Source organism: Rutilus rutilus (genome assembly GCF_951802725.1).
Source record: "Rutilus rutilus genome assembly, chromosome: 13".
Lineage (NCBI taxonomy): Eukaryota > Metazoa > Chordata > Actinopteri > Cypriniformes > Leuciscidae > Rutilus > Rutilus rutilus.
In genome coordinates, this window is record NC_140218.1 from 4,379,579 (window position 1) to 4,397,003 (window position 17,425).

At 39.9% G+C, this 17,425-nt stretch overlaps 2 protein-coding genes across 2 annotated transcripts in view; one reads left to right on the forward strand and one right to left on the reverse strand.

Annotated features, from left to right (window-relative positions):
• LOC311302519 (uncharacterized protein) overlaps positions 1-17,425 on the reverse strand; it is a 1,110,603-nt gene that overhangs the window by 755,146 nt on the left and 338,032 nt on the right. The window contains exon 12 of the mRNA XM_084428464.1: positions 1,630-1,803. Coding sequence (XP_084284590.1) covers positions 1,630-1,803 — 174 coding nt within the window. The remainder of the gene's footprint in view (positions 1-1,629; positions 1,804-17,425) is intronic.
• Positions 11,968-16,210, forward strand: LOC311302572 (uncharacterized protein). The gene is made up of 2 exons (XM_084428561.1): positions 11,968-12,945; positions 16,098-16,210. The coding sequence occupies exon 1, from the start codon at positions 12,019-12,021 to the stop codon at positions 12,940-12,942; it is 924 nt and encodes a 307-aa protein (XP_084284687.1). The 5' UTR covers positions 11,968-12,018; the 3' UTR covers positions 12,943-12,945; positions 16,098-16,210.

The window sequence follows — 17,425 nt, forward strand, 5'->3', positions numbered from 1 at the left end:
GTCGTTTTGATAAATAGAGCAAACGCTTTACAAACATGAATTTTCTTACATCATATGAACAGACGTAAAAATTATTTGATGAATTTGATCATGTTGTTTTAATAGCTTTGCTTGTAATTAATGAAATAGTAGTTATTTCCCTGCATTTTATTCCATTTTGATTATACTTTATGAATTCACAGTAGCCGCGTTTCCATTACCCTTCAAATTGCGCAAATTGAAATTGCACGAATTGAAAAAACGCAAAAGTTTTGCGCAAATCTGTAATGGAAACACCCCTAGTAGGGCTGTACTGTCCTAGTCGATTAGTCGATTAGTTGGTCGATACGTTCTGGTTCGACCAAAATTCTGATTGGTCGATTTTCTGCCGCGTTTATTTCATCAGTATTGCCGCGCTGAGGCGCGCTCATTTCATCAGGTGGAAAGCACTAACTGCTAATGGGGGTGTTTTCAGAATACCCTTGTTTCACTGTAACAGTCTGTCTTCAAAACACCCCCCTTGTTTTCACCTTTTTTGGATTAGCCCAACCCAAGAGAGAGCGTCGAGCGTAGAAGGTTTGATGCTGAATATTATTTATTTAATTGTGAGAGCGTTTAATAGTCAGTCCTCTTCTAACATGTCAACAACAAAGAAATCGACAGTGTGGCAGCATTTTGTTAAAATTGATAACAGGAAAAAGGTCGAATGCAAAGTTTGCAAGCAACAGTTTTCCACAGCTTGACGACAAACATGACATATCATCTACTGTAAAAGTGGTAAGCTCACTTGTCTGCGTTAGCTTGCCCTGTCTGTTTTGAGTAAGCTATGAACATATCAGAATTTGCATATTTCAATGTTTTAGTGTGATAACCTAACTTTTTTATTTTTTATTTGGAGCCTAATGCGCAATTGCGCTGTGCTGTTGGTTGTGTTAGTTTTGAGCCTAGGATGCTTTATTTTTCAGTTATGCACTTTATTTCGTTTCTGCTCTTGATCTGGTTTGTTTAATAAATATTCTTTTTTTATTAAAGTGGACGTGCCTTTTGTGTTTATTAAGAGTAAAAGCTTTAATTTAATAGTCTATTCGTGTCTCAGCTGCGAAGCTAACGTTAAGCTCATCAGCCTCGCTCGGTGCGAGGACATGCACGGTGAAATGATAGTGTCTGACTAATAATTACTTATTATTATAACATATGACAAAAATAATTGTCTAAATTATGTTGCATATTCCTCAACAGTTCTTGTGATGATATCACTTGTTGACAACATAGTAGGCTACTATTTTCGGAAATCATAAGCTATGATTGCGCAGGTGCACGTGATGCAGCGCTGTCAGAGCTGACAGACTCAAGTGTCAGACTCATTTCAGTGCAAAATAATTAGGTCAAAAACGATTTAATATACTGCAAATAGCCTACTAGTTGTTTATGTTTATTTATAATTAATTTAGGCGGACAACAAGGCTACCAAGTACTGCGCACAGTGCACATCTAATTAATTTAACGTTTTTTTTCTAACGTCATTTTTAGTCGATTTTAGTCGATTTTTAGTCGAAAATTTCAGGACTTCAGTCGACCAAGATTTTCTTTGGTTGAGTACAGCCCTAACCCCTAGTGACAGTTTCATGTGAGAGTAACGTATGATCTTACCTCAGTGTCTCCAGTTTACAGTGAGGATTCGCCAGTCCAGCAGAGAACAGCTTCACTCCTGAGTCTCCTAGTTTATTCTCAGACAGACCCAGTTCTCTCAGGTGTGAGGGGTTTGATCTCAGAGCTGAAGCCAGAGCAGCACAACCTTCATCTGTCACACCACACTCCCTCAACCTGTAGAGAACAATGACACACATTAAGCCTATATCCAGAGATAAACATGACACTTAAAAAATAACATAATGCTGTCAATATGAAATATATACAAATACTTATTAGTTCACATTGTGAAAATTCATCAGTTAGGATTAGGGGATTGATTATAGAGTTTGTAGAGTATAAAAATCATTATTTCTATGGAAAGTCCCCATAAAACATGTAAACCCAACGTGTGTGTGTGTGTGTGTGTGCTTAATGTATTTGTAAGCATTTTAAGGAACATGTGTGTGTTTGTGTGTCTGTTTGTGTTTTTGTGTGTCTGTGTGTGTGTGTGTGTGTGTGTGTGTGTGTGTGTGTGTGTGTGTGTGTGTGTGTGTGTCTGTTTGTATTTTTGTGTGTCTGTGTGTGTGTGTGTCTGTGTGTGTGTGTGTGTGTGTGTGTGTGTGTGTGTGTTTGTTTGTTTGTGTGTGTGTGTGTGTGTGTGTGTGTGTGTGTGTGTGTGTGTGTGTGTGTGTGTGTGTGTGTGTGTGTGTGTGTGTGTGTGTGTGTGTGTGTGTGTGTGTGTGTGTCTGTCTGTCTGTCTGTGTGTGTGTGTGTGTGTGTGTGTGTGTGTGTGTGTGTGTCTGTGTGTGTGTGTGTGTGTGTGTGTGTGTGTGTGTGTGTGTGTGTGTGTGTGTGTGTGTGTGTGTGTGTGTGTGTGATTGGGACGATTCTAAGGATCCTGCAGAACTCCATAATTTCCTGGATGATTTTGGTATTTACTTTGTAAAATAATCTTATAGGAAGAACGCTATAAAGAACGGGTATTCATTATAGTGTGTGTGTGTGTGTTTGTTCGCGGGTTATTCAGAAACGACGCAGGGCAGAAACGCAAAATCACCAAGTGACAATAAAACTAGTCCAGTGATGAATATATTTAGGCTTTCTGAAGACTTTGAGCCGATTTCTGTGAGGAATCGATCAACATTTACGATGTCGTTCTAGTCATAGATATACATTTGTAATGATGTCCGATTCGTGAATGAATCATTTGAGTCGGTTCATTGGCGTGAATAGGAGAAACCCGTTAATAAACCAGTCTAGATGATTCATTCATGAACAGAACTGATTTAGTTTACCGAGTTCAAATCACTGATTCAATGATCCTGTCAATGTTTTAGTGAACACTGTCTCAGGAAAGACTGAATGGTCTGGTCATGCTGTCTATTAAACACGATTGAGCACGACGGCTTGATTTCAAAGATCTGATCAGAGAATGGTGTTGTACTGTATGCAGTATGTAATTATAAATGTATAATTTTAGTTCATTTAATAAACTTTCAAATTTAGTCCTTTATTTTCTTAAATAATAACCGCTATGCTTGTAGATAATGATTGTTGTTATATGTGACAATCTTTACGAGATGACATGAACGCAGCATATGAGTGTTGAGTGTCGTAATATCCATGTCAAGTGGACGTGTGGAAGCCCTCGTGCTGCTCATATGCTGAGAGAGAGATAAGACAGTAGAGCTGCACGATTCATCTTTACTGTGATCTCCATTCAAACACAATTAGACAGGTGGAAGAGATAATGCGCAGAGGAAGACGCAAGTTTGATAGAGTTTTGAACAGTCATTTTTGCGCATCATGCACACAAACACATCATGGAAAACTAAGGAAGACATGCATATGATGCAGCTTTTAAGTTAAAGGCCATCAATCTGGCTGAAGAAGAAGGAAATAGATCTGCTGCACGTAAGCTTGGCATCAATGAATCGATGGTGAGACAGTGGAGACGGCAGCGTGAAGAACTGAGTCCATGCAGAAAGACGACAAAAGCCTTCAGGGGTCATAAAAGCAGATGGCCCGAACTTGAAAACGTTCTTGAAGACTGGGTGAACACACAAAGAGCAGACGGCCGCGGTGTTTCCACCGTACAGATCCGACTGAAAGCCAAAACGATTGCCACCGAAAAGTAGATTGAAGATTTTAGAGGTGGGCCATCGTGGTGTCTCAGATTTATGAGACGAAAAGGCCTGTCCATCAGGGACGACTCTGTGTCAGCAACTCCCTCCCGACTATGAGGAAAAAGTTAGAAACTTTCGCGAATTCACTCAAAGAAAGATAGCCGAGAATTCCATCGGCCCAGACGACATCATAAATATGGATGAAGTACCTTTGACGTTTGACCTGCCTCTCACTAGGACCGTTAACAAGAAAGGTGAATCGTCGGTCACGCTGAACTGGTCATGAGAGAAGGCATTTCACTTGTGTTCTGAGCTGTACGGCGTCCGGACAAAAGCTTCCACCAATGGTGATTTTTAAGAGGATGACTATGCCAAAAGAAAACCTCCCGAAAGAAATCGTTGTGAAAGTAAACAAGAAAGGGTGGATGATGGAAAGCCTAATGAAGGAATGGCTGACGGAGTGCTATGGCAAGAGACCGGGAGGATGTTTTCACAGAAAAAAAGCATTGCTCGTTTTGGACAGCATGAGGGCCCATATAACAGATATATTGCAGACTATTCAGATTGAGCAGTGGAACATTTTATATGTTTGACTGTATTTTATTCAGAGGTGGCGGCGCGACCACTGGATTTATTCCTGCCAAGAGAGTAAACTCTTACTCCGTAATTTGTGCTCATACAGATAAAAGCAAGACATAATTCATTCATTTACAAAAGATATTCAGATTTTGTAAAATAATGGAAACAAACGTAATGTCTCTGTTTCCTTTATAGATGTTTGGAGCGCGCCACAATGAGCTGAAATCAGCACGTTTTCTTTCGTGTTTTAATCTGTAATATTTAAGTGAAATATATTTCAGCCTTTTTTAGAAGAATCTGTCTATTTATTTTCCCAACAAAACAACAAATCAATAGAAATAAAAGGTTTTAGTTTAATTCCATTAACACAAAAATACGACAAAATGGTCAAAGCTTTTATTTTTTGAAAGTGGTCGTACATTTACACTACAGGTGTGTGTGTGTGTGTGTGTGTGTGTGTGTGTGTGTGTGTGTGTGTGTGTGTGTGTGTGTTTTGTGGCATTACACTGCAGTTTTTAGCTTCTACACTCCAGTGTGTCCACCCTGATCCTGAACCACAACTGAAGAGCTTTAAACAGCATATTTATGTGTTTGTGTTTGTATTGTGTATTCAGAAGCGTCGGCCTAATAGTTCAGCCTGATCTCAGGGCAGTTTGTACGGTGGTGTATTGCTGACACATACATATTATTTTATCCACTCAATTATGACGTAATAACGAGATGTTATGTCATTTTAACGACATCTTTTGTCATAATAATGAGATATGTCGTTAAATCTATATATTTTCTAGGCCTTTTAAGGACATGTGTAGTCATGTACAAAATATGCCTTTATCCACATAAAATGTATATAGCCTATCACAGCTTCCTGCTCAGCTACTGTTTGGACGCTCTTGCTTAATGCTCCGCGCTTTGCTCTATCGCTTTTACATTTTATCTCCTATATTTTTATATTTTATTTTCTTTTATCGCCTAATTTTATCTTCAGCAAACAGCACAGTGCTCAGACAACAAAGTTTGGATTACTACAAAAACGCAGAATTCTTTTACCCGACCAGCTTACATTCCGGGAAAGGAAAACACAACTGCCTACATTCATAAGAGAGAAAATGCCTCTTCAGGTTCAAGAATCTACTTGCTGCACCAACTGCCACAGACTTTTACAAAGGATTGCAGTTCTTGAAAAAAAGTTACTTACGGCACCACCAAACCAGACGGAGCACACAACAGAGCTTCGTCATGGACACCCTCAGCATACAGCCGGTGAGTCCCATGAAACTAGTGCTCCTCGACAGGTAGAGAAACAAGCCGATCGACTTACAAATCGATGGCACAAACAGGGAGCGAGACCCAAAGGCACTCGAGACATCAGATTGTCACGAGCATCACATATTGCCGCAGTAGCATCCTCTACCCCAGATACAGCTCTGACAAGGATTGCAAACACTGGTCTGCTACCACCGCCTATACATCTTGAGAACAGATTTGAAGTACTAATGAATGTAAATGAGGAATCCCCAAATGGGATGAATGTGATTGAAAACAGACTGAATGGGCCAGTAGCTAACACTGATGCTAACTGGCGCTCAAGGTCGAGCAGACAGCGGCACTCAGCTCAGAGCGCAGCCGGGCCCAGGACTCTGATAGTGGGGGACTCCATAATCAAAAACATTAGCAGCAGGGACACAACTACGTGCTGCCTTCCACAAGCAACAACTTCTGATATAAACAGGGAACTTCAGAACATTCTGAGGAAACATAAGACTGCAAATCGACTCATCATTCATGTGGGGAAGAATGATATTCATAAAGAGCAGTCAGAACTCCTTAAGAAGGATTTCAATGAACTTTTTGAAACACTTAAAAGACTGAAAGTTCAGACATTCATCAGTGGACCACTCCCAGCAAGAGGAACAAACAGGTTTTCACGGTTGCTTGGGCTTAATACGTGGCTGCAAAAAAACCTGCAATATAAAAGGAGTAAACTTCATTGACAATTTCAATCTTTTCTGGAGTCAGAGACAACTTTTTCATCGGGATGGCCATCACCCAAACAAACTTGGTTCAAGAGTGTTAAAGGACAATATCTACTTCTCCCTCAATCATCCTTCTGCAATGTGTGCCAATCCACTCAATCTGAATGGCACACACACACCTGGACACAGTATGAATGACCACAGGACTTCACTTCAGCAGCAAAATGGACATGCGGTTGACATATCACACAAGGACAATGATAACACCACTCCGCCACAACAACCTCTGCTCACGGACTCAATCTCAGCTGAGCCCTGCCCACAGAGCTCACCACAGACAGACATAGTAGAACTGCTCCAAGATTCAGCACCCAAGGACGACTTCCTGGAAAACAGCCAGGGAAGCCAGGACAGCATATCACAGCCTCCTTTAACACCAGAGCAACAGCCCCTTTCACCAGACACTTTTTCCCTCTCCCCAGCATCGCCACTACTGTGCTTCTCACAGAAAATGGAAGAACTGGTGTATGCTGGAACCAAACTATCCCACTCTTTTGCTGCAAGCCCCCAGATACCAACCAAAAAACGACAGGCACCGCTGCCACCAAAGCCTGCAGGCCCAGCTCGCCCTCCCCCTCCTGTGAGAGCTCTTCGGCCTCTGCCACAACGCCAGGGCCCACACCCTCCTCCATCTGCTCGAGGTGAACCAAAAACAACTGATACCAGCTCTCAGTGAAATGTGTCGGGTCCCCGCTCTGATAACAGTAACTTTCTCAAATGTTTACAAAACAAGCGGGAACCCAGTGTGCCTGTATCTTTCTCTATTGCTGTTCTATTACATGATAGAAAGTCTAAGGCCTTCAATAGCCGTACAGCAAACCCATCTAATCTGGTGCCTATTACACGTGAAAGTAAGATTGATGTGGGGACAAAAAGTACGACTGTTAAACTAGCACTTTTAAACATTCGTTCACTTAAAAATAAATCACTTCTAGTCAACGACTTAATAACCACAAACAACCTAGATTTTATGCTTCTAAATGAAACCTGGCTAGAAGACAGCTGCAGTGCAACAATCCTCAATGAAGCAGCCCCTCCTAACTTTACTTTTATGAGTGTCTGCAGAGCTGTTAAGAGAGGTGGGGGTCTAGCTGCTCTTTTTAAAGATATCTATCAATGTAAGCAAATATCATTTGGGAATTACCCTTCTTTCGAATATCTGGGTATTGTGTTAAAAGGTGCTCCACGCATTTTACTTATCATTATTTACAGGCCTCCAAAATACTCTCCAGCCTTCGCTGAGGACTTTACAGAACTGTAATCAACAATTACCTCAGAGTTTGCCTGTTTTGCCATTGCTGGAGATTTTAACATCCACATAGATAATGCAGAAAACAATATGGCAAAAGAAATCAAAACTGTTTTAAAAACTTTTGATCTGACTCAGCATATACATGGACCCACACACAATCGTGGACACACTCTAGATTTACTTATCAGTAAGGGTCTAAACATTTCATCGATTGTTATTAAGGATGTAGCACTGTCTGATCATTTCTGTATTTTTTTTTGATATATTGATCTCTCCTGCCACTGAAGCTAGATCTGTGTCTGTCAAGAAGAGATGCTTAAATGAGAACACTAGTGTCCTATTTATGAAGGCTATATCCTTAACACCAAGCATATCTGCTGACTCTGTTGATTTTCTCCTTGATTCTTTTAACTCAAAAGTTAAAGGTGTAATTGATGATATTGCTCCTGTGAAAGTCAGGAAGAAGAGTGGCAGACAAAAAGCACCTTGGAGAAACTCAACAGCATTGCAAAATATGAAAAGACAATGCAGAAAAGCAGAGCGCATGTGGCGGAAGACAAAACTTGTAGTCCATTATAACATCTACAAAGACAGCCTTCATGCTTTCAATATGGAACTAGGCAAAGCTAGACAGACTTTCTTCTCAAATATTATAAACAGCAATTTAAACAACACACGCACTCTTTTTGCTACAGTAGAGAGACTGACAAACCCCCCAAGCCAGATTCCCAGTGAAATGCTCTCAGACAGCAAGTGCAGTGAGTTTGCTTCTTTCTTCTCTGAGAAAATCAATAATATCAGAAAGGTGTTCAGCACATCCTTGAGTTGCGCTGGGGTCAGACAGACCAGACCACCTGAGAAAGTAGCTACTATGTCTGATTTCAAAGAAATTGATGGCAAAATTTTGGAAGAAACCGTACAGCACCTTAAAACATCAACCTGCGCTCTTGACACACTTCCCACATCATTTTTCAAAAGTGTGTTAAACAGTCTAGAAGCAGATCTTCTAGAAGTGGTAAATGCCTCACTTCTCTCTGGTAGTTTTCCGAACTCCCTGAAAACAGCAGTTGTCAAGCCCCTCATGAAAAAGAGCAATCTGGATAAGACCATATTAAGCAACTATAGACCGATCTCAAATCTTCCTTTCATAGGCAAGATCATTGAAAAAGTTGTCTTCAATCAGCTGAACAAATTCTTGAGCTTGAATGGATCCTTTGACCATTTTCAATCTGGTTTCCGACCGCACCACAGCACAGAGACAGCGCTCATAAAGATAATAAACGATATTCGCTTAAATACTGATTCAGGCAAATTATCAGTGCTGGTGCTACTCGACCTCAGTGCTGCATTTGACACTGTCGATCATAACATACTTCTTGACAGGCTGGAAAACTGGGTGGGGCTTTCTGGGATAGTCCTAAAATGGTTCAGGTCATACTTAGATGGGAGAGGTTATTATGTGAGTATAGGAGATCATAAGTCTGAGTGGACATCCATGATATGCGGAGTCCCTCAAGGCTCAATTCTTGCACCACTCCTGTTCAACCTGTATATGCTCCCAATGAGTCAAATAATGAGAAAGAACCAAATCTCTTACCACAGCTATGCAGACGACACACAGATCTACTTAGCCCTATCGCCTAACGATTACAGCCCCATTGACTCCCTGTGCCAATGCATTGATGAAGTCAACAGTTGGATGTGTCAAAACTTTCTTCAATTAAACAAAGACAAAACTGAAGTCATTGTGTTTGGAAACAAAGATGAAGTTCTTAAGGTGAACGCATACCTTCACTCTAGGGGTCAAACAACTAAAAATCAAGTCAGGAATCTTGGTGTGACACTAGAGTCAGACCTTAGTTTCAGTAGTCATGTCAAAGCAATAACTAAATCAGCATACTATCATCTGAAAAATATTGCAAGAATTAGATGCTTTGTTTCCAGACAAGACTTAGAGAAACTTGTGCATGCTTTCATCACCAGCAGGGTGGATTACTGTAATGGACTCCTCACTGGCCTTCCCAAAAAGACCATAAGACAGTTGCAGCTCATACAGAACGCTGCCGCCAGGATTCTGAGCAGAACCAGAAAATATGAACACATCACACCAGTCCTCAGGTCTTTACACTGGCTCCCAGTTAAATTTAGGATTGATTTTAAAGTATTATTACTGGTATATAAATCATTCAATGGCCTAGGACCTCAATACACTGCAGATATGCTCACTGAATATAAACCCAACAGATCACTCAGATCATTAGGATCATATCAGCTAGAAATACCAAGGGTTCACTCTAAGCATGGCGAATCTGCTTTTAGCTATTATGCCAGCCGCAGCTGGAACCAGCTTCCAGAAGAGATCAGCTGTGCTCCTACAGTAATCACATTCAAATCCAGACTCAAAACACTTCTGTTTAGCTATGCATTTACTGAATGAGCACTGTGCCGCTGTTCATCCGACTGTTTGTATTTTATTTTTCTAAACTGTTTTAATTATTCTTATTCCTTTTATTATTTTAATTTCTTCTATGTAAAGCACTTTGAATTGCCATTGTGTATGAAATGTGCTATATAAATAAACTTGCCTTGCCTTGCCTTGCCTATCATGTCTTTATCATGTCTTTATCATACTTCTACGTTTGAAAAGCTGAAGCAAATAGTAGCATCCCCCAATACAGGACATTACCGCTTATAACGTGAAAAACGCGTCTCGTGGCTTAATGTACTAAGACAGTCATGTTAAAAGATCAAATTCTGTGCACACCTTATTAATAAAGCATATGTAGCCTACAGAATAGCAGATGAGCCCAGATTACGAACGCATTGCGTTTAATTACACGTTAAGCGTCTTCGGGAGGGGGGGTACTGTCACGTGTAGTTTTAGATAACGTGTCCGTTCATGTTTGGACTTTCAGTTTGTGTTTTGATTGGTTCCTGTTTTCCTTTTCTTTTCCCGCCACTCCTTTGTTTCTATGGTTACTATCATTGAGTTCATTTGTCCCAGCGGTGTCTGATTAATGATCTCGTTTCTGTCTGCTATATAAGATGCTCCCTTTCCTTCAGTCTTTGTCTGATCTCCGTTGTGTTTATGTGTGTTTTCCCTGTCAGCTTGTTCCAGAGTACTATTATTACGGCTTGAGTTAATCAAAAAGATTGTGATAATTTGTGATTTAATCATGTAAAAAAACATCTTTGGTTCAAAGAATATTTTTAGTTTCAACTGACCATAGAAATTTGATTTGTTCAAACTCACTTGAGAAAAAGTAAATCGATTACTTGTAATAAGTTGAAGACATTTTTTTCCAACTTTCTTTATTAAAAAATAGTAACACTTTATAATGGGCTAAGGTTTCATTTTGTTAGCATTAGTTAACATGAACCAACAATTAATGAACAATATTCTACAGCATTTATTAATCTTAGTTAATGTTAAGCTCAACATTTTATAAGACATTTTTAAGATCCAAAGTTGTATCTGTTAACATGCACTGTGAACTAACATGAACACTAATATTTTATTAACTAACATTAATAAAGGCTATTGCTCTCTGTTAGTTCATGTTAGTTAATGCATTAACAAATGAGACCTTATTGTAAAGTGTTACCAAAAATGAAATAAAATGAAAATAAAATACCTAAATAATGCAAACAACTCATTGGATAACATTGGGCTGCATATAAAGAAACAAAATGCATGTGCCATGGAGAAATAAACTGGACTCGCCTCCGCACAGATAAGGACATTATTTTAATCAAACCATATTGTTGATGAAAATAATACTGTGGAAATTCATATTTATTAAAATGCTTAATTTAGGTTTAGATTGAATTTAGCATGTTAAGGTTAGGTATAAATTATGATTATCAGAGTTTTCTAGCAAAATACTCTGGTCAGTCCTGTTTTACTGAAACTCTTGGAATTTGTGTTTTAGCAAGAAAGTCCAGCCAGTCCTGTACTCGGGTCTCAGTGTTTGAATAGATATGCTGAGTGGATTAGGGTGGGCAATGCTCTCAGTCTAGAACCAGTTCCTAAACCTGTCTTTTTCGGTTCCTGCCCCTAAATGTATATAAACTGTAAGAGAACATTCACGTCAGACTTGGTGACTGCAGCTACCGACAGCTCGTGTTCTCAATAAAGAATCCTGCTGAAGAAACAACCAAGTCTCCTGGTCTTTCGATTCTAAGTTCACAACAACTTGGTGCCGTGACCCGGATGGAGAAAAAGGAAACTCAAAGAACTTCAAGCTCAAAGACCTGAATCCAGATTGAAACAGCAAGCTCAACAAAAGATCTGCTTTCCAGACTGCATCTTTTGGAATCCAGAGCGAAACTTCGAGCTAAACAAAATACGATCGTCTTATTTACACCCGTATCACTGAAAGCTATAATTCGCCATCATAGCACATCTGCTATAATGGCGAATATAACGGATGTGTGTCTAACGTTACCTTTGAGTGCAGGTGAGGACACGTTCGAGCTGCATTCTGTGCAGTTAGAGCTGGAATCCGTGGAGAAGCAGATCCGCGACCTACTAGAGAGACAGGCCGAACTGCGAGATCGGCGATCCGCGCTTGAAACATCACGCGCCGATGCTCACAAGTCAGTGGTTAGTAACGTTAACCTTTTTACTCCGACCTCGTCTACTCCGTGTGTTTCTCTGCCCAGGACGCGATCATCCCTAGTTTCATTCACTCCGGTACCGACACAACACCATGGACCCTGGGTGATTCCACAGCGGAAGACGCGAGCCCGGACCAGAGCAAGGACCTCTCCGCCCCTCCCGGCCTTCGAGATCTCCACACGGAACCGCTTCTCCCCTCTACGCGAGACGGAACGCGACGCTGTGATCATCGGCAGTTCCATCGTCCGGCATGTCCACGCCACCATAGGTAAAGGTAAGGTGCGCACTCACTGCTTTCCTGGTGCTCGTGTTCTTGATGTCGCTGCGCAGGTCCCCGAGATCCTGAACGGTGACGAGCGCATCGGAGCTGTCGTACTGCACGCGGGAACGAACGACATCAGGCTGAGGCAGTCGGAGGTTCTGAAGAAGGACTACAGGAGCCTGATCGAGACGGTACGCAGCACATCGCCTGAAACAACGATCATCGTGTCTGGACCGCTTCCCACGTACCGACTAGGACATGAAAGGTTCAGTAGATTATTTGCTCTAAATGAATGGTTAATGTCATGGTGTAATGAACAGAAACTGCTCTTTGTAAATAATTGGAATCTGTTCTGGGAGCGACCTAGGCTCTTCCGCGCTGATGGCCTTCACCCCAGCAGAATCGGAGCGGCTATTCTGTCGGACAACATCTCCAAGACGCTACACACCATATGACTAGTAAGTCAAAGTCCAAATCACACTCTTTGCTGTCCAAACTTAATTGATATAAGTACCAATGTAGAACATTATATTGAAACTGTGTCTATTCCTCGTTTAGTGAGGTCAAACATTAAATCTACTGTAGAATCTAGGAAAAATCTAATTGTGATTAAACCAGAAAATCTCAATATTAGTGTACAAAAACAATTTATAAAGCTAGGTCTTCTAAACATTAGATCGCTCACACCTAAGGCGGTTATTGTGAATGAAATGGTCACAGATAATAGTTTCGATGTACTTTGCCTTACTGAAACCTGGCTTAAACCAAACGATTATTTCGGTCTTAATGAGTCTACTCCTCCTGGATACTGTTATAAGCATGAGCCCCGTCTGATTGGTCGTGGCGGTGGTGTTGCAACAATCTATAAAGATATTCTTAATGTTACCCAGAAAACAGGTCACAGGTTTAATTCGTTTGAAGTACTTGTGCTAAATGTTACTCTCTTAGATGTAAGAAAGAAATCCCTATTATCTCTAGCCTTGGCTACCGTATATAGACCGCCAGGGCCTTACGCTGATTTCTTAAAAGAGTTTGCAGACTTTCTCTCAGATCTATTGGTCAATGTCGATAAAGCATTAATTGTTGGAGATTTTAACATACACGTAGATAACACAAATGATGCGTTAGGGGCTGCGTTTACAGATTTATTAAACTCCTTTGGGGTCAAGCAAAACGTCACTGGTCCCACTCATCGTCTTAATCATACGCTAGATTTAATTATATCACATGGAACCAATCCAACCGATATAGATATTATACCGCAAAGTGATGAAGTCACTGACCATTACATGGTCACTTGCATACTACGTACTGCTGAAATTTGTCACGTTGCGCCACGTTATCGACCAGGCAGAACAATCCTTCCAACCACTATAGATAGATTCTCAAATAGCTTACCTGATCTATCTCAGTTGCTCAGTGAACCCAAACAAACAGATGAACTAGAGGAAATGACTAGCACTATGAGCACCATTTTCTCTAGTACATTAGACATCGTTGCACCAATTAGATTAAAAAAGGTTAGAGAGAAAACGAAAGCACCATGGTACAACAGTGCTACGCATGTTATCAAGAGAGAAACTCGTAATTTAGAGCGTAAATGGAAACAAACTAATTTAGAGGTCTTTAGATTCGCGTGGAAAGACAGTATGTCACGTTATAAAAAGGCCCTAAAAGCAGCCAGGGCTGAGCACCTCCGCAAACTAATAGAAAATAACCAAAATAATCCAAGGTTTTTATTTAACACCGTGGCTAGACTAACAAATAAACAGACGTTACCTGAGCAAAATATTCCGTTACAGTTTAGTAGTAATGATTTTATGAATTTCTTCACTGAGAAAATAGAAAGCATCAGAAACACAATTGTAAATGTACAATCTTTAATGGTGTCTTATGATTCAGCCTCAATTATCCCTCAAGAACAACTACACCGCTTTACTACTATAGGACAGGAAGAGCTAAATAAACTTATCACTTCATCTAAAACAACAACATGTTTATTAGATCCAATACCCACTAAACTACTGTAAGAAGTGTTACCTGTAGTGGAAGAGCCTCTCCTCAATATTATTAACTCGTCTTTATCTTTAGGTCATGTTCCAAGAATATTCAAGTTGGCAGTTATAAAACCTCTTATTAAGAAACCACAATTAGATCATAATAATCTAGCAAATTACAGACCGATTTCAAATCTTCCATTTATGTCTAAAATACTAGAAAAAGTTGTGTCCGCTCAACTGGGCTCTTTCTTGCAAGAAAATGATATCTATGAAAAATTTCAGTCAGGATTCAGGCCGCATCATAGCACTGAAACTGCGCTCGTAAAAATTACAAATGATTTACTTCTAGCTTCTGACCAAGGCTGTATCTCAATACTAGTTTTACTCGATCTTAGTGCTGCGTTCGACACTGTAGATCACAAAATACTCTTAGATAGACTACAAAACTACACTGGTGTTCAGGGACAGGCATTAAACTGGTTCAGATCGTACTTATCAGACCGTTACCATTTTGTCTGTTTAAATGGGGAAAAATCGATCATAACTCCAGTAAACTATGGAGTGCCGCAAGGATCTGTGTTAGGCCCTCTGCTATTCTCAATATACATGCTGCCACTTGGTAATATTATAAGAAAACATGGAATTGATTTCCACTTTTATGCGGATGACACTCAATTATATATTTCATCACGACCAGATGAAAACAATAAATTATCTAAATTGACAGAGTGTGTTAAAGATATAAAATACTGGATGACGTGTAATTTTCTGCTATTAAATTCAGATAAAACGGAGGTATTACTTATTAGTCCAAAAAACTGCCCACAAAACCTCTTACAATACAACTTCAATTTAGAAGGGTGTCCTGTTACTGTATCCTCCACAGTAAAAGACCTGGGTGTTATATTAGACCGCAACTTGTCTTTTGAAAATCATATTTCATATGTTACAAGAACAGCCTTTTTCCACCTTAGAAACATTGCTAAGCTACGTTAAATGCTATCTGTTTCTGATGCAGAAAAATTAGTTCATGCATTCATGACCTCGAGACTAGATTACTGTAATGCCTTATTAGCTGGTTGTCCTGCATCCTCAATAAACAAGCTACAGTTAGTGCAAAATGCAGCCGCTAGAGTTCTTACTAGATCAAGAAAATATGATCATATAACACCAATTCTATCATCTCTACACTGGTTACCTATAAAGTTCCGTATCAATTACAAAGTATTACTACTGACCTATAAAGCCCTAAATGGTTTAGCTCCCCTGTATTTAACGGAACTTCTATCGCCCTACAATCCATCGCGCTCTTTAAGATCACTAAATTCGAGGCTTCTGGTCATTCCTAGGATATCTAAGTCCACTAAAGGAGGGAGGGCGTTTTCACATTTAGCTCCTAAACTCTGGAATAGTCTTCCTGATATTGTTCGAGTCTCAGATTCGCTGTCCCAGTTTAAAACTAGATTAAAGACGCATCTCTTTAGCCAAGCATTCACATAATAATTACCTTTTATACTACAGTTGAATCAGATCGAATGCATTAATATTATGAACAGCAGCTACGCTAATTATTTCCCATCTGCTTTTCTGTTGTTATCTCGGGACACTAGTCCCGAGATAAATACAGATCGTCAGCTCCAGTTTGTATCCAGCCTCCCATGGAAACTACAGATGCCCCAACACCCGTGAAGAGACGACCCGACGCCCGTGAAGAGACGACTCGACGCCCGTGAAGAGACGACTCGGCGCTGGCGATATGTTTATGCCCTAAATCAATACATGATTAACTAACTGTATTTCTCTATGTACATTTCTGAAATGCACTTTCTGTAAAGCTGCTTTGAAACAATATGTATTGTGAAAAGCGCTATACAAATAAATTTGAATTGAATTGAATTGAACAAAGATTACCAGACTGAATTTTTCCAGCTTCCTCCAGATTGAAACTTCAAGCTCAAAGATCTTAAAGCCTGACTGAGTTCCAGAATCTTCCTTTACAAAAGATTCGGTGAGTTACACTCCATTCAAAGAACCGCTACAGACCAGTATATGTGTTTTTTCCTCTGCGCCGTTCAGAGAAGAGTTAACAGACAGCTGCAGGGTTTTGTTAACTAAGTTATCCTCTAAAAAAAGTTTTGTTTAGAGATGAAAGATACCCTCTGCCCGTCAGAGAAGATTAACATTACAGGTTAATATTGTGTACCCTTTGCTTTAGGCAGAGAAGAATTAGCTTTACGTGCTAGTTATTTTCGGTTGATCCTCTGTTTTTGTAGGCAGGGAAGATTTTAGCATATGTGCTAATATTTTGGTTTATCCTCTGTTTTTTTTTTTTTTGTAGGCAGGGAGGTTAAGTGTGAAGTGTTGGTCATTTGGAAAGTTAACAATAGCTGATGTGTTAACAAGTGTACCCTAGAGAAGTTTTAGTTTTTTTTTTTTATTGTGTGGTAAAAAAAGAAAACTCACAGAAATGTTTAGAAAAAATGCCAGACTGATCCCCACAACGGAAAAAGGTGGCTTCGCGACTCCATCGTGGTCAGAAAGTGAATTCAAAAATATGTTAAGAGAACAAATGGACCTGATAGTCACTGAAAAAGTTAGACAGGAACTAACTCAGAAATATGAAATTCACCCAGACAAAACTTGGTCAGTAGATGAGTGTAAAAAGGTGCTTGGAGCAAGCATCCGCAAAAACCATATGAAGGGCATTATTTGTTGCCACCGAGAATATGTTTTAGCAAAAGCTACAGAACAGTCTAAGCGCAACTCAGAGCTAGAGAAACAGGTAAATGAGCTACGTGCTAGAATATCTTCGTTGACTAAGAAATTGAGCCGCAACAAAGCTATAGAAAAAACTGATGTAGAAGTTAGTCAGCCAGATACCATTTACCCTGACTTACAAGCTTTTTTTGAAACAGATGTAGCCATCCAATCAGTAACT

Bases quoted from the DNA above. Each gene is read 5' to 3' on its own strand.
- LOC311302572 (XM_084428561.1), top strand. From the start codon at position 12,019: ATGGCGAATATAACGGATGTGTGTCTAACGTTACCTTTGAGTGCAGGT.